We start from the raw sequence: 18,940 nt of genomic DNA on the forward strand, positions 1-18,940 counted from the left end.
GAAATAACTCAGTAGCAGTTTATGAAATAATCTATTCCTATTCTACGTTATCTTTTTTCAAAGGCAACAAACATCTTTTACTAGCTTCCTTGAAACGCCGACTAAAAAAAACAACAAAAAACTATGCCTCAGACAGTGTTAATCTTATACAATACTTCAGACATTTTTTCTTTTTTTGTTAGTTTTTAGTTATGACGGGTTTTTATCAAAATATACCGCATTTTAAAATTCAGTCATCAGTTCATTTCTTCTATTTACATAAATCAGATACGACATTGTTATAATATTACTAACTTCTTATAACCATATCTGAATGCATAGGAATTCTCCCAAATATTATCCTGAAGAGTCCTCCGCTCAATACAAAATTAAAAGTCATGACCTAAGAAATGAGTGGGCCTATCTTCATCCATATTTGTGCCTGTTAAAAAAAAAATCCATAGTATAATTCCCTGAATTGTTCGATATATGTCATGGAACTGAATAAATTCACTCACAGGGGCTGCTCCCTCCCCCTGAAAGATTCGTGTTTTCAAAACAGAATTATAGTTCTTTCGACTCTCCCCCCCCCCCATTAAAAGTCCCTGATATCCTCCTTAGGGGTCAGACACGTGTGCATATATGATCCATAATAATAATTTAAATATTGATTAAATGTTTAGTAACGTACTTTCTATAATATTAGATACATATTGTAAATTTTTCTAAGGTTTAGCGTATTATTTTTTGTGAAGGATTCACAGGCTGACTGAACCTGCTCAGACCCTTTACTAGAAAATAAATACATAAATTCTGTAATTTCTTGGAGCAAGAAAGAGCAGATGGCAAAGCGAAAATTTGACGAGGGCGTTTTGTTTACTTTTCAGAAATTATAAAAAAAATACTACAGATTAAAATCCACTAAATCAGGATTGCTATTCGCGATTTCTTGGCATGGAAGTATTAGACTGGATAAATATTTCGATGATTCCTCAAAATTGAATCAGTTTGTAGTGCATCTATTCCTCCTCCCATGCCCCTGTTTTCACCAAAGTCGTTCAGTCCAAATTTCCAGACAGCCATATTGTTCAGCATAGTTGAAAGGTCCAATATCTATGTCTTTGGAGATAACATGACCTCCCAAGGGCCCAGGGGGAAAGGTCTTTAAGTTATGAAAATTTCTCATTATTTACGTATAGTATTTGTTATGGGGAAGTAAGTATACATTTTTTTTAGGTGTAGGAGGCACATTTCCTGCTGGGGGTATTTTCTATGGGGAGAGTTTTTCATGAGATTTTTTTTGGAGCAAGAAAGAACAGATGGCAAAGCTTCAATTTGACGAATGCGTTTTTTTTTTCTTTTTGGAAATCATAAAAAAAATACAGATCAAAATCTACTAAATCAGGATTGTTATTCGCGATTTCTTGGCATAGGAAGATTTGTACTGGATAAATATTTCGATGATTAATCTTAATATCTTTTCATAACCTTTCAGGTATTTTCGTATGCTGTAATAGCACTTGGCTTTTTACTTTTCTTCACTGGATTAATCGGATGGGTCGGCTCTACAACTGAGACACTATGCAGTCTAAAGATGGTAAGTAGTCTTTGAAAAGGGTTGCAGCGAGAATAGGAATAAGTTGCATAAAAATAGAAAGTCACAACAGGAACTTCTGTAGGGAGGGGGACTTCTGTTTCTCAACCAAGTCTCGCAATCAACTTCAATACTCTCCGAATAATTTCACCACATTTTGTCTTCACTTTAATGATTCCCTTCACTTCACTTCACTTCACTTCACTTTTAATGATTCACTTCACTTCTCCCCTTCCACCCCTCCTCTTTAAATGCTGAATAAGAAACCACTAAAAAATACTGTTCCCAACACAATCACGATATTCTTGAATTTTCCCACTAGGCTGACAACATTCCTTTCAGAAGTCATATTTACAGAAGTCAGCCTGACCCATTACAATTTTTATTTTGTTTGAGATTCCAAAAGACTGATTTTCAGATTGATTTGTTAAACCATGGGGATATTTCCTAAAATAACGATTTTAACCTGAAAACCTTTGAATGGCAGTTTAATTTGTTGAACCCGAGAATCTTTACTAAAAATAAGGATTAAGAGACATGCTCACGAAAGCTAGGCCACAGAACTCCGGATTATTTTTTTTTAGATTCCAAATTGACGAAGAATATTCTAAAACACATTTATAAACTTAAAGTACCAACAACATCAAAATTTGCCCCTTGACCCATATTAGGTTATTTCATGGCTGAAAACAACGGTTTTTTAAAAATTTATCTTCTGGCCATTTAAAAAGGTGTGAAGTTTTTAGGGCAATATTACATTTTGTCAGTGTTTCCACTCCTTCTTAAGCTGTTTGGTGTCATATGTTGTGCCTTGGTTTTTGCTGGTTTTTCACTAGCATTTTTTGGTATATGGGCCTGCTAATACCAATCACTGCATATGAGGTCTTTTCCATTAAAAAAAAAATTTAATTCTCGTTTTTTCAAATTTTTTTTTAAAACATATATGGTTGATTAAGTTTCCACCTAAATAATTCAACGAATTGGATTATATTTCCACCATCCACGGTATAAGTAAACAGCAAAACATCCTGTAGACGGTTTCCGCCGAGTGATGTTCCATTGTTTATTTTAATGCCATGATGGCTTGTAAATTAATCTACAAACTACTAAAACAAATTTTGAGTAAATTTTTACCAAAAATTGAGAGATTTTTGAATTGTAAGAAATTTTGAACTTTTTATGTGGCCTATTCTTGGTCTTCTAGGGGGGGGGGGAGAGGGGGCAGCCACCTTCAGCTTCTTCCCCTAGAAGCTATCAATAATATTGGCATTAAAATTCAAAGAATCTTAATGAAAACCACACCATCAGATTCAACTTATTAGAAAATCTTACTGTAGTGGTTTCAAGCTCCCATCTTTAAAAATGTGAAATTTTGCATCTTATGCCAAAAGAAAGATCACGCATGTATGTATATTTGATTTTTTTATTTTGTTTTCCCCAGGGGGGGTCATATCGAGCCAATGGTCCTAGAATATCTGGAGGGGGCTCATTCGAACTGAAATTAAAAGTTCTAGTGCCCTTTTTAAGTGACCAAAAATTTCGATGGCATCTAGACCCCCTCTCAAGCCCCTTTTTTCACCCAAGTCGCTGGATCAAAATTTTGAGATAGCCATATCGTTCATCATAGTTGAAAGATCCAATATCTATGTCTCTAAAGATAATATGACCTTCCACAGCCCCTGGGGAAAAGGTCTTTAAGTTTATGAAATTTGCCCATTGTTTACGTAGACTGTACTATTTGTTATTGGGAAGTATACATATATTTTTCGGTTGAGGGGAGGGTGAATTTTATGCTTGGGGGATTTTCACGGGGAGAATTTTTTTTTTTCTTTGGTGGGGGGGGGGGAAATTTTCAGGAGAAATTTTACACTGGGGGAATCCCTACACAAATTCTTTTTATTTGTCCTATTTTCTCTTTACTGGCTCAATTTTACATGTGTAGATGTTAATGGTAATTGTCCTGGGTACATTTTCAGTGGGTTTGAATTGTCTAGTAGATTATTCCGTGGAGGGGGAGTCATATTTACCAGTATTATTAAAAAAAAATCGGAAACTAAATATAAAAAACAATTTTTTTTCAACTGAAAGAAGAGAGCAACATTAAAAATTAAAATGAACAGAAATTATTACGCATAAAAGGGGATTCCCCCTTTCTTAATGCCTCGCTCTTCACGTTAAAGTTTGACTTTTTACCCCAGTCCTTTAAGAACGACTTCTGAAATACAAGGGTCGCTTAATTAGAACAATAACAAGCTTTTTTAAAAGTATTAAAAAACTATAACTTGAGGGATGAGGTATTAAGAAGGTCCCCCCCCCCCTTCATATACGTAATAACTTCTGTTAGTTCGAACTTTTGATTTACTTTCCCTACTTTCAGTTTAAATATTTACTGAATTACATTTACATACGCGGTTTTTTAGATTGGAAATACGTTAAATCGATTGTTTCAGAGGGAAGATACCTTAAGGACTTGAGGATTTAACTCTTGACGGTGCATAACGGTGCAGGATTTAACATCTTAATTTATGTTAATCTTAACATAAATTAATTTTTTTAATTTATTCATATGGTGATACTTTGGAACTGCTTTCCCAATATTTCAGTGAACAAACAAGATCCCATAGGACTTGAATGATTGGAAAGCGTTCAACCTCATTTTTTAAAATCAACATAATTTTACATATTAGTGATCTCAAATAAGTATGCCAAAATCAATATCTGCATTATTTTTCGATATTTGCAGTTCTCTAGATCCAAAAATGATATTTATATTGCAATGTCTCTTTTTTCTTTTTTCTGTGAGGGTAACGTTAATACTTTTCTTCTTCAAACTAGCAAAAACATTGAAAATAAAGGAAAACATTGAAACTACTCGTATTATACTTTAGGGTGCATTAGCCATGAAGTACCGAACCGATTTCTAGTCACGGGGTAAAAAAAGCAGGGAACCCTGATTTATTACTTTGAAAATTAATTAATTAGCTTAACTATTAGTTTAATGCTCTCTGTTCGGGAATTCATTTTAGTGCAAAATATTTTGTCAAAAAATCTTGGTTTATCTTACCGAACAAAATAAATAATTTAAAAAGGCAATTTAAAGCACATGAAGCGTGCAAAATTTAAGCTTACGCTTTTCATTTTGACGTGATGACACACTTATAGAACAACATGCTGAATAGCCAAATTACTTGTCTATAAAAGAAAATGCAATAGATTATGTTTTTTTTTGTTTGTTGTATTATGGATTAAAATTCTCAAAATAACAGATTTTTTGGATTATATTCATAATACAAGATACCTTGTTGATTTTTTATACTAACTTATGTGTTTTATATCACAGAATATGTAAAACTTTCATTTTAGGAGTTTTATTTTTTTACTCAAGAAAGTCATGTTCATAAGCGTACCTCTAAAAAGGTTATTTAAAACATTATTTTAACAAACATATATAATTTGAAAAGGCAATTCAAATTATGTGGAGCGTACAAAATTTAACCTCATGATTTTCATTTTTGATGTGATGACACACTTATTTTAAAACGGGTGATAAGGCTCCTAAACAATAATTAAACACGATTTATGGTAATTGGGAAATATCGATTTATAAGCACCTAGAGCAAACACTTTTTTGATTCCAGACTTTTGAAATGTCCAATATTAAAAAAAAAAAAATCAACAGTTTAAAGAGACAAGTAAATAGTCTGTAATTATTACATGCAAAACCCATACGAGGTAATATCGTTTAAATCAAGTTACCCTTGGTTCACACTGATGCGTTTTCACGAAAAAGGGATGTTTTTGCGTGATCAATCAAATTTCATCCGTTTTTTTGCTGCAGATTTATGCTTCATAACTGGTCAACGGCTGTGTTGGAATATTTTTATTGAGCCGTTGAAAATCGCTTCAGTTATTCTGAGTTAAAAACTTTTTAGAACCATACATTACAAAAGTAGTATTGTATTAATACGTCCTACGACACACACAGCCAATCATTCCTACGAAACACATAGCCAATCATTCCTACAACACACATAGCCAATCATTCCTACAACACACATATCCCATCATTTCTACGACACACATAGCCAATCATTCCTACGACAAACATTAGCCAATCATTCCTACGACAAACATTAGCCAATCATTCCTACGGCACACTTATCCCATCATTCCTGTGACACACATATCCCATCATTCTTACGACACACATAGGGCATTACTTTAACGATACACATAGGGCATTATTTTAACGAGTTATCAATCCCTCATGTCCTCTCTCTGCTTTTAACAAGAGCCATAACATTTTCCTGGAAACGATTATTCTCAACGAAAGAATGCTATTATTGTAAGCGCCAACATAGAACATCATTCCAAGCGCACATTCTTATCTCAATTTCTGTGATAAGCATGTTAGGAATTTTTCTCTAGCAATTCCAAGATTTCCAGTGGGGCCCTATCCTTATCTCAAGCGAATGTTTTCATATAAAAGAATGGTTGCCTTCGCGTATATTCAGTGAATGAATTGAACTTAATCTAACAAGATGGAACCTAACAAAAGGAATTATAAAAGGAATAACAAAAGGGCGCCCTTACCGCACCCTGAAAGCTCAAAATCACAATGATGCTCTTGGAAAACGAGAAACTGCATACTAGAAAGAGATCACGTAGAGAAAAAAAAAGATCGAGAAAAGCAGGGTCCCCGTACCGGACATCTTTACATTCCTTAAGAAATAGAAGAGAAATAAAAGAAATATGGCATACGCGAATTTATCATCATCGTTCTGGAAGAGCCCCCGTTTATCAATTTGTGTCAAATCTCGTTATTGATGGCACGTACAAGAATGTTTTGGCCTTCATATTTACACTAAATATTTTTACCATATTTTCCGTGATGTATTTCTGAAGGGGTCGTATGACAAAAGGTTGTGAAATTGATAAGAAAATGTCAGACTTAAATCAAGGATTTGTCTTGCAACTGGCATGTTTTAGGTAAATGTTGTATGTTACACATTAGAAAAAAGCTTGAATCAGGGGATGTACATTGACAAACCTTCATTGATTTTTAAAATTAAAGGGTTTTTAACAGGTTCTTATTAGAATCGGACATGATATGCAGGTAATGAGGTTGAAATAGACAATTTGAAATGATTTCTGAATAAATTTGACCAGTTATTGGCAAATGGTTCTGTCATATCAATATTTTTCGAAGAGGACTATAGGACATTATGTTGTTAAATCAAGGATTTTTCTTTGCAGTTGGCATTTGTTAAGGAAAAGTTTGATGATATATACTACAAAATGAGATTGTCATAAACAGTTTGAAATAATTTCTGCGTAAATTTGACATGTTATTAAGAAATGGTTCAGTCTTGTGAAAATTTTTGGAAGGTTTTAAGTAAATGTTGGATATGAGGCTGACATATGAGGTAATGAGGTTGACATAGACAATTTGAAATGATTTCTGCATAAATTTGACTGTTTATTAGCAAATGGTACTGCCATATGATGATTTTTCCGAAGGGGACTATAGGAAATTATATGGTAAATCATGGATTTGTCTTTGCAGTTGGCCAAACTCTGTTCTGTGCAGTTTCTGTTCTGTCGTTGATAAGTAAACTTCGAAAGGTTTGATTTTCGTTTTTTTTTTTTTCGTTTCTTTCTTTTTGTTTAGCATTGAGGACGACTCGGGGGAGGTCCTTGTCGAAATATTTGCTTCTTCTTCATGGTTCGCCACTGGCTGACAAAATCCTCGTTTTTTCACCTTTTTTGATTTTACTTTTCATTTTGTTATTTTCTTTCCTCTCTGAGTTTCATCTATATTATATTATGTATGAAGGAAATCGAAAGAGTGGCCGTTACCAAGGATCGCGTAAAATTTAATACGCGAAGCCGGAATGGTCGTGGAACCCAGTTCCAAAAACAGTGAAAAATACAGCCAAATGTTGGCTGCGTATATTGGTTTCTTGCGGATGGCCACTTAATGGCGTAGTAATTGAGGTAAACAGAAAACTAAAATAGAGTATAAAAAGTATTTACGGTCTGCAAAATCTAAAATTTGTAAGTTCCCGACAAGCAATTTAGATAGGAAAAAGGTAGTAAATTCAGGTAAAATTGATAATTCTTTTTCAACAAGTACACAAATTAGCCCTGCTGCTTGGTGCAAATATTATGACCAGATTTTTAACACCGTAAACCATCTTGTTCATGCCAAATTTATGAAGTTTCTTAATTCTGCACTTCCTACCTCACTCTGCCAGAACCAGATCCTCCCAGGTCTAAAAAATAGCTATAAAGAAGCTATAAAGCTATAAAGAAGGTGCAGTTAAGTTCTACTGATGGTGTTGTCATATGTGCCAAACACCTAAAGGTTGATTGTCAAGCTCTTGTCGAACATTTAAAACTTCTTTTCCAAATATGTTTATGAACCTTGGTGGTTCCTGAAAGCTATTTGTGTGCAACTGTTACCTCAATTTTGAAAAAAGGAAAAATTCCGACTGAGTGTACATCTCATAGACCAATAACGGTTTCATGCAATATAAGTAACATTTTCGAGTATCTTCTCCCCCCTTCAGTTAACTCTTCCACATATTTCGGTGGAAACCAGATCGGGTTTTCAGCTGGGGTAAATTGCCAGCAAGCCCATCGAGTTTTGGCGAATGTTCTTACTGAGGTCACTAAAAATGAATTCGAGTTACATTTATGCGCCTTGGATACTCAAAGGCCTCTCCAAGGCCTTTGACTCCGTTACCCATTCCCAAGCTATTTTTTCCCCTTTTTAGTCACAGTATAAACATTTCGGTAATATTTCTTCTTAGATATGGGTATTCAAATTCTTTTTTGCGGATTAAAATGGACATGAGTGTTTCCGAAAGCAAAATTCCAGTGCGGCGTAGGGTCTGGCAGGGTGCCGTCCTTGCTCCTTCTATTTTTAAGTTTTGTAATCATCTGTTCTTTCTTCTATCCCATTCACTTGCATTCTTAATTCCGTTAACATCTCTTATCCTGCTTATGCAGATGATATCCTTTTGATCACCAGGACTAAAAAGGGCTTTCCCTGTCTGGTTTAACAATAGCATATAATTTTCATACCATTGGACTTTCTCTTAATCTTTCAAAGTGTGAATATTTCTCATTTAAGTAATAATTTGACCCCTCTAGTTTGCGGATCTTTTTCTGTCCCGTCGGTTCTTTCTTTTCGGTGGCTGAGTATCAACGATAGTAAAACACTAAAATCTTTCCAAAAGCTCTTCGTCGATGATTGCAAGAAGAAAATTCAGTTAATTTATTCTAAAGTTGTTGCAAATCAAGGTAGATACAATTGAAAGTCTCTTGCTAAATTACATTCGGTTTTTACAGATCACTCGGTTTTTTTTCTGTCTGGAATTTACTTTATTTTCCACCAAAAAGACATCACATCAGATTTACCCTATTTTCCACCAAAAAGACATCATATCAGTTCATTCATGTTATTTGCGGTTTTCCCGCTTTCTATTGTATCTGGTATAAAAATCTATACCAGATCTTCCCGCTTTCTAGACTCCATGGTATAGAAATCAGAATCTCATGTCTGTTTACGGTCTTCCGGATATTGGGTCAAGACATATGGAACTTGCCGGAAAATTACCCCAGTCTACATATACGTATATGTCAGCCTACAGTGGCCTTACTCGTTTGCTGTAGTTTTTGTTCTTTTTGTTCGCAATAGTAATTTAAATTCGTGTATTCTTGAACAGATAATATTCAAATATTTCAAACATGAAGTTCTAAATTATTAAATGATGCTTCATTAAGTCCTGGTCCGCTGTATTAAGTCATGGTCCGTCTTTTGTCATAGTTTCATTTTTTGTCGTGTTTTGTATCTTGAATGTTTTTTTCTCTTCTTTGGTTACTCTGCTTCTCTTGAAGTTTCTAAGTTTTATGTACTCATTTATGTAGTGTATTATCTACGTTTTTGTTATACTCCACAATTATCATTTGGTATGTGATGTGGGTTAAAAATAAATTATTATTATTTCAAATTGTCTATGACAGTCTCATTTTCTAGCATGCATAGTCAAACATTTCCTTAACGAATCCTAACTGCAAAGACAAATCCTTTATTTAATAACATAATGTCCTATAGTCCCCTTCGAAAAAATTTCCACATGACAAAACTGTTTGCTAATAACCAGCCAAATTTATGCAGAAATCATTTCAAATTATCTATGTCTACATCATTACCTGCATATCATGTCCGATTCTAATATGAACCTGCTAAAAACCCTTTAATTTTCAAAATAAATGCCGGTTTCTAAATGTAATCCCCTGATTCAAGCTTTTTTCTGTCATGTAACATCAAACATTTACCTAAAACCTTCCAAAAATATTCACATGACTGAACCGTTTCTTAATAACCAGTCAAGTTTACGCAGAAATCATTTCAAATTGTCTATGACAATCTTATTTTCTAGCATGCATCTTCAAACATTTCCTTAACGAATTCTAACTGCAAAGACAAATCTTTGAATTAACAGCATAATTTCCTGTAGTCCCCTTCGAAAAAATATTCCCATGACACAACTATTTGCTATTACCCAGTCAAATTTATTCAGAAATCATTTCAAATTGTCTATTTCAACCTCATTACCTGCATATCATGTCCGATTCTAATAAGAACCTGTTAAAAACCCTTTAATTTTCAAAATCAATGATGGTTTGTCAGAGTATATCCCCTGATTCAAGCTTTTTTTCTAACGTGTAACATCCAACATTTACCTAAAACTGGCCAATTACAACACAAATCCTTGATTTAAGTCTGACATTTTCTTATCAATTTAACAACCTATTGTCATATTATCCCTTCAAAAATATATAACGGACAATATATTAAAAAATGTCTATTGTAAATATAAAGGCCAATACATTCTTATATGCAGGGCCGTATCCAGGATTTTTGTGGGGGGGGGGGTTTACCCGATTTTTTCCCGTGGACTTGGTCTAACATCCTCGAGCAACATTACGTTAGATCGAGACCGTTAGTCCACCCCTCGCGAACGAGGACGCGTCCACTAGGCATACTTTCGTATCTATAAGGGGCATTTTTTTTTAAAGTAAAAACTACAGACTTGTGACAAGACACCGAAGAAATGCTTAAACGCCAGAATAGAGCATACAGAAGAGATGACCAAGTCTAGACTATGCGCACTACAATGGACGTAAAGCGCCTTCGGATACTTTTCACGTATAACAGCCTGGACACCCCTAAGATGCCCACTCATCGCTGCTGCACCGTCATATCCCTGACCAACCTTCTTGTTCAGATTAAGACCAAGGCTGTCGAGAAATTGCAGGATTGATGAAGCCAGGCCTTGCCCAGTCAAATCAGAAACTGGGGTAAAACCAAGGAAGTCCTAATGCAGGTTCCCTTTGAAAGTGTAGCGGACGCAAACAGACAGCTGCTCGGTATTCGAAACGTCCGCCGTTTCATCGGCAAGCACCGAAAAGCATGGACTTGCGTTTACTCTTTCCACAATAGACCGCTGAAGAAGCTCCCCGGATGCGGTGATAATACCATTCTGGATGATGGGAGAAAGATATATGGCATTTCCGGCCGCAGAAAGAAGGTGGTTCTTCAGAACATCGTCACCGTGTCTCGCCCTCAGCCGCAGTAGTGCTCGGAAGTTGCCATCATGTTGAGAAGGTTCTACATCTAAGACCAAAATGGGTTTAGAATCGCTTTTACCATGAAATGTAAGCTACTACTACCCAAGAAGTTTCTCTGTCTCAACAATTGGTTACTGTTTCTGGTAATTTTGTTCAACCTACGCTTTCCTAAGCGTTTCCAGTTGATGAACAATGTTATCCTGCCTTTTCCCCGAGACAGAAATGAAGTTTTCAGCCGATACGATGCAGTTTCTATGAAACTGTGCTTGTTGGTGAGTTGTGAAGCACTCTATCGCATCCTTCCAGTTTCTGAATGGTTTGGTGACTAGATTCCCCAAGCGCTGGTGGCAGCCTTGGCCAGCTGTCTCTGACGAGAACAAAACGCAAAATCTGCAAAAAACAGCGTCCTCAGACGGAGAGTAGGACAACCAACTAAAACGAGCGAGCCAAGTTAACTGAAACTTCAGCTTCCGTTTTTCGGATACTGGAAAAATGTAGAAGACATCTGGAGTCCAAGGGCTCTTCAGCAAACGAAGTTTAGAATTTGAATCGAGACTGGATGATTTGTTGACAAAACGACCGATGTCATTTGCAAACAACGACAAAGACTGGGTTGGTGCAAGTGCGTGTTGCGTCGTGGTTGGTTCCAGTGTGCGTGATTCAGAAGCTTCAACGATGGCTCCAGTGCCCTTCAGATCCACAGGTGTAGATAAATTCCACAGGTGTGTAGATATGGGTATTCAAATTCTTTTTTGCGGATTAAAATGGACATGAGTGTTTCCGAAAGCAAAATTCCAGTGCGGCGTAGGGTCTGGCAGGGTGCCGTCCTTGCTCCTTCTATTTTTAAGTTTTGTAATCATCTGTTCTTTCTTCTATCCCATTCACTTGCATTCTTAATTCCGTTAACATCTCTTATCCTGCTTATGCAGATGATATCCTTTTGATCACCAGGACTAAAAAGGGCTTTCCCTGTCTGGTTTAACAATAGCATATAATTTTCATACCATTGGACTTTCTCTTAATCTTTCAAAGTGTGAATATTTCTCATTTAAGTAATAATTTGACCCCTCTAGTTTGCGGATCTTTTTCTGTCCCGTCGGTTCTTTCTTTTCGGTGGCTGAGTATCAACGATAGTAAAACACTAAAATCTTTCCAAAAGCTCTTCGTCGATGATTGCAAGAAGAAAATTCAGTTAATTTATTCTAAAGTTGTTGCAAATCAAGGTAGATACAATTGAAAGTCTCTTGCTAAATTACATTCGGTTTTTACAGATCACTCGGTTTTTTTTCTGTCTGGAATTTACTTTATTTTCCACCAAAAAGACATCACATCAGATTTACCCTATTTTCCACCAAAAAGACATCATATCAGTTCATTCATGTTATTTGCGGTTTTCCCGCTTTCTATTGTATCTGGTATAAAAATCTATACCAGATCTTCCCGCTTTCTAGACTCCATGGTATAGAAATCAGAATCTCATGTCTGTTTACGGTCTTCCGGATATTGGGTCAAGACATATGGAACTTGCCGGAAAATTACCCCAGTCTACATATACGTATATGTCAGCCTACAGTGGCCTTACTCGTTTGCTGTAGTTTTTGTTCTTTTTGTTCGCAATAGTAATTTAAATTCGTGTATTCTTGAACAGATAATATTCAAATATTTCAAACATGAAGTTCTAAATTATTAAATGATGCTTCATTAAGTCCTGGTCCGCTGTATTAAGTCATGGTCCGTCTTTTGTCATAGTTTCATTTTTTGTCGTGTTTTGTATATTGAATGTTTTTTTCTCTTCTTTGGTTACTCTGCTTCTCTTGAAGTTTCTAAGTTTTATGTACTCATTTATGTAGTGTATTATTTACGTTTTTGTTATACTCCACAATTATCATTTGGTATGTGATGTGGGTTAAAAATAAATTATTATTATTTCAAATTGTCTATGACAGTCTCATTTTCTAGCATGCATAGTCAAACATTTCCTTAACGAATCCTAACTGCAAAGACAAATCCTTTATTTAATAACATAATGTCCTATAGTCCCCTTCGAAAAAATTTCCACATGACAAAACTGTTTGCTAATAACCAGCCAAATTTATGCAGAAATCATTTCAAATTATCTATGTCTACATCATTACCTGCATATCATGTCCGATTCTAATATGAACCTGCTAAAAACCCTTTAATTTTCAAAATAAATGCCGGTTTCTAAATGTAATCCCCTGATTCAAGCTTTTTTCTGTCATGTAACATCAAACATTTACCTAAGACCTTCCACAAATATTAACATGACAGAACTATTTGTTAATAACCAGTCAAATTCACACAGAAATCATTTCATAAGTTTCTATGACAATCTCATTTTCTAGCATGCATCGTCAAACATTTCATTAACGAATTCTAACTGCAAAGACAAATCTTTGAATTAACAGCATAATTTCCTGTAGTCCCCTTCGAAAAAATATTCCCATGACACAACTATTTGCTATTACCCAGTCAAATTTATTCAGAAATCATTTCAAATTGTCTATTTCAACCTCATTACCTGCATATCATGTCCGATTCTAATAAGAACCTGTTAAAAACCCTTTAATTTTCAAAATCAATGAAGGTTTGTCAATCCACATCCCTTGATTCAAGCTTTTTTTCTAAAATGTAACATACAGCACTTACCTAAAACTTGCCAATTGCAAGACAAATCCTTGATTTAAGTCTGACATTTTCTTATCAATTTAACAACCTATTGTCATATTATCCCTTCAAAAATATATAACGGACAATATATTAAAAAATGTCTATTGTAAATATAAAGGCCAAAACATTCTTATATGCAGGGCCGTATCCAGGATTTTTTTTGGGGGGGGGGGGGGTTTAACCGATTTTTTCCCGTGGACTTGGTCTAACATCCTCGAGCAATATTACGTTAGATCGAGACCGTTAGTCCGCCCCTCGCGAACGAGGACGCGTCCACTAGGCATACTTTCGTATCTATAAGGGGCATTTTTTTTTAAAGTAAAAAATGCAGACTTGTGACAAGACATCGAAGAAATGCTTAAACGCCAGAATAGAGTATACAGAAGAGATGACCATGTTGAGACTGTGTGCACGACAATGGACGTAAAGTATCTTCTGATGCTTTTCACGTATAACACCCTGGACACCCCTAAGATGTTCACTCATCGCTGCCGAACCACCATATTCCTGACCAACCATCTTGTTCAGATTAAGACCAAGGCTTTCGAGAAATCGCAGGATTGATGAGCCTTGCCCAGTCAAGTCAGAGACTGGGGTAAAACCAAGGAAGTCCTAATGCAGGTTCCCTTTGAAAGTGTAGCGGACGCAAACAGACAGCTGCTCGGTATTCGAAACGTCCGCCGTTTCATCGGCAAGCACCGAAAAGCATGGACTTGCGTTTACTCTTTCCACAATAGACTGCTGAAGAAGCTCCCCGGATGCGGTGATAATACCATTCTGGATGATGGGAGAAAGATATGTGGCATTTCCGGCCGCAGAAAGAAGGTGGTTCTTCAGAACATCGTCACCGTGTCTCGCCCTCAGCCGCAGTAGTACTCGGAAGTTGCCATCATGTTGAGAAGGTTCTGGATCCGAGACCGAAATGGGGCTGGAATCGTTGTTACCACGAAGGGAAAGCTGTTGCCGCCCACAAAATATCACCATCTCAACAATTGGTCGCAACTTCTGGCGATTTTCTTGAACCTGTGCTTTCCTCGCCGCGTCTAGTTGATGTACGATATTGTCCTGCCTTTTCTCCGAGACAGAAATGAAGTTTTCAGTCGATACGATGCAGTTTCTATGAAACTGTGCTTGTTGGTGAGTTGTGAAGCACTCTATCGCATCCTTCCAGTTTCTGAATGGTTTGGTGACTAGATTCCCCAAGCGCTGGTGGCAGCCTTGGCCAGCTGTCTCTGACGAGAACAAAACGCAAAATCTGCAAAAAGCAGCGTCCTCAGGTGGAGAGTTGGACAGCAAACTGGAACGAGCGAGCCAAGTTAACCGAAACTTTAGCTTCCGTTTTTCGGATACTGGAAAAACTTAGGAGATATCTGGAGTCCAGTAGATATTCAACAAATTAATCTTATAATTTGAATCGCGACTGGATGATTTGTTGACAAAACAACCGATGTCATTTGCAAACAACGACAAAGACTGGGTTGATGCAAGTGCGTGTTTCGTCGTGGTTGGTTCCAGTGTGCGTGATTCAGAAGCTTCAACGATGGCTCCAGTGCCCTTCAGATCCACAGGTGTAGATAAATTCTCCGCAGATGTCCCGCTAATGCCACTGTCAGAAACATCCCTGGTGACCTTTGGCGCGAAAAACGACGTAATGCCACATTTCCTCTTCATGTTCAAAATCGCTCCTCTCTTAGCCAAGTCCGAAATTGAACTGAACTGAACTGATAATCTTGCACTCCCTTTTACCATACCTCGAGCGCCCATTAATCCTAATTTACTGTGCAAGGTCAGGTGAAAATGGGGTTACCTAATTGCGTAAGCTGATCTGAGCGCATATTATTAACCCTAATTTACTATGCAAGGTCAGGTGAACATGGGGTTACCTAATTGCGTAAGTTGATCAGAGCGCATATTATTAACCCTAATTTACTATGCAAGGTCAGGTGAACATGGGGTTACCTACGGTTACCTAATTGTGTAAGCTGATCAAAACCGTTAACCCACAAAATGCAATAGGATTTAGTGTGGGAGCATATTTTTTTTCTGGTAAGGTTTTGTCTTTACAGCTATTTTTTAGACTAATTTTCGACTCGGTCAAAAATTTCGAGGGGGGGGGGGTAAACCGGGTAACCCCCCCCCCCTGGATACGGCCTTGCTAATATGTGCCATCAATAACGAGATTTGACACAAATTGATAAACGGGGGCTCTTCCAGAACGATGATGATGAACGTATGTCATATTTCTTTTATATGAATCATCTCTGTAATTTCTTAAGGAGTATGAAGATTTCCGGTACGGAGACCATGCTTTTCATGATCTTTTATTTTTCTCTTCGTGATCTCTTTCTAGTATGCCGTCCCTCGTTTTCCATAAGCATCCTTGTGATTTTGAGCTTTCATGGTGGGTTAACCCTTTCTTTCGTTAGTTTCTTACTTGACCAGTCTAAAACTGAGAATATTTTCATTCTAGTTGATTTTATTTCATTCAATATTTTTCTCCTCATCTCTTCCAGATTCATCTCATCTATTCGATTCTCCACATGTTCTAAATTTGTTGCATGAGACTCAAAAGAATTGGTGAAGTCATGACAACAGCCTAGGTTAAGCTTAAAGATGTTTATTGATTAAAAGTTCACTTTTACACATCCATAAGACGAGGGTCCTATGATATAACATTCTCTCTACTGTATCAGATGCACATATCACGATCAGGTTTGAATTAAGGTTTTTCTTTATATTTGGAAGTTTTGGTACCGAGGACATGAAATTAAAAAAGTTTTTCTTCTCTTGGATCCATGTGTCTTAGCCTCAATTAAGATTTTTCTTTATATTTGGAAGTTTCGGTACTCAGGACGTGAATTTAAAAGGTTTTCCATCTCTGGAATCCCATGTGTCTTAGACGCAATCATACCTAAAAACTATGGTTTTCTAGGATTTTTCTTATTATTTGGAAGTCTTGGTACCAAGGACATGAAATTAAATTATTTTTTTCATCTCTTGTATCCGTTTACCTTAGGTTCAATCAAGATTTTTCTTTAGATTTGGAATTTTTGGTACCAAGGACATGAAATTCAAATTTTGTTACGTTTTGGTGCCAAGGACAGGAAACTAAAATGTTTTAGTTTAGACCATAGCAACTGATCACACGCTATAGTGTCACTCATTTTTAGCCCTTAAAAGGGATCTTGGGTAATTACTGTCCTATTGTTAAGGTTAGTTTCACTCAAACTTGTACCGTTTCTCCAGTCTTTTCAATAGAAGGAACAAAAGTTTTGGTCTTTGGATATCTGATGTATTTTTTCTTATCAGGTATCTTTCTGGCACCCATTGGGCGAATGAGTCAATTACACCGAACATTATAATAACTGATGAAAAAAGAAAATCAATGTTGACACACTGAACTAATTTGTCTTTTTGTTGATTTGCAGTAGCCTAGAATAAAAGAAAAAAATGTCATTACTAACATTATTTTTCTAATAGAAAAACTCACGATTGACATATTTATATCATTTTCATTTTGTACTTATAAAATATCACAGGTGATTTTTTTTGGGGCTAAAAATATATTTAATGTGATTTTCAAAAAGTAGCCAAATGATGATGTGTGTCGTAGGACGTATTAATACAATACTACTTACAAATGTCTGAGAATCTTTCCATGTTTATCTGAAGCTGTCCATTAATATATGAAAAAGGCATGAGAACCATGTCCTTTTATCAAATATTCTAATCCTCGAGGCTCCGGAGGACATTTCCAGGTAAACGAACTCAGCAGATAATTATTATATTATAAAATAGGCACAGCTAGTCTAGGCTAATACAGCCTTGCCCTTTGAATATTTTTCTTGGCTCATAGAGCTTGATTTAGCCTATTCATATTCCTATGCTGTTTGAATGTCTCATAATAGTTTTCGCGCTTCAATGGCGATAATGAACTGTTTCTGTGTGAACAGTTTTACAATTTTCCTGCGTACACTATCGGTGAGCCATTTTCCGATAAAAATAATCGCATCAGTGTGAAAAAATGGCCAAGATATTATCCCTGTACATTTTTTTTAGCACTATTGAATGGCACTGTCCAAAATGTTGATGAAAAGCTAAAAACCTGGATAAAAAGACATTTGAATCTATTTTTTTTGCAAAATCTTTGCTGGTTTGCAAAGCTTCAGCAACAGAGCATATCATTGTTGCAAGTCATCGACTTTTGGTTCCCAAATTAAACCACCCTCCTACTAGCCACTAACTATCAATGTTTTTTTGCAAAGTTAAGGGCCATTTTCAAGCATTATGCAAGAACCTCTTTATTACGTTAGAAGAACAACGCCATCACAATCTTGGCTGAAAGGACAGCAGGGTTGCCATCATGGTCAGTTCCTAAAGTGTCCAAATTTCAGCTCTTAAAGCCCAAATTTGCGTGCTACACAGCTATTTTTGGTGCTACAGTAAAAAATTGACTGTAATAGTGCTAAAATAGCACTTTAGAGCTACAGGTGGCAACCCTGAATGCACGTGCTACAGTGCTACATATAATGGAGTAGTGCTAAAACAGCACTTTCGTGCTACAGCGGTAACCCTGATGCTGACTGCCGGGGCTCGGCTTCGAAATCGGCTACATAGTTTCGTTTTTTCTCATCTGGTATATTGACATTTCTGGCCACTAAGAATCTAAAATAGGTCACAGCTTTAAGAAAGAATTCCTATTTTTCCCAGGGTAGTTGTATCGAGCCTATGGTGACGCCATGACATCAAGAAGAGGCTCATTTTGTCTGCGGTTAGAAGATAAGTGACAATGAGGATCAATATATACGCTAACGCGAATGAATGATGGTGAAAGTTGAAGTTAGGTTAGATTATGTCAGTTTAGCTTAGGTTAGATTAGGCTAAATTAGGTTAAATTTGGTTATAAATATCAAAAATGGGTTAAAAACATAAGCTAACCAAACCTAATCTAACCTAGCCTGTCATCTTCAAACCTTGCATTGAACTGAAAAATTTGACTGGCAACGCTGACTAAATATAAAGAGAAAAAAAGGT

The 18,940-nt window shown here is 36.2% G+C and overlaps 1 protein-coding gene across 1 annotated transcript in view; it reads left to right on the plus strand.

Annotated features, from left to right (window-relative positions):
• Positions 1 to 18,940, plus strand: part of LOC148946726 (uncharacterized) — an 80,325-nt gene that overhangs the window by 30,575 nt on the left and 30,810 nt on the right. The window contains exon 3 of the mRNA XM_089096350.1: positions 1,475 to 1,576. Coding sequence (XP_088952476.1) covers positions 1,475 to 1,576 — 102 coding nt within the window. The remainder of the gene's footprint in view (positions 1 to 1,474; positions 1,577 to 18,940) is intronic.

The sequence above is a fragment of the Artemia sp. Qi Xiang Cuo genome, chromosome 11 (genome assembly GCF_049724085.1).
Source record: "Artemia sp. Qi Xiang Cuo chromosome 11, ASM4972408v1, whole genome shotgun sequence".
Taxonomy (NCBI): Eukaryota; Metazoa; Arthropoda; class Branchiopoda; order Anostraca; family Artemiidae; genus Artemia; species Artemia sp. Qi Xiang Cuo.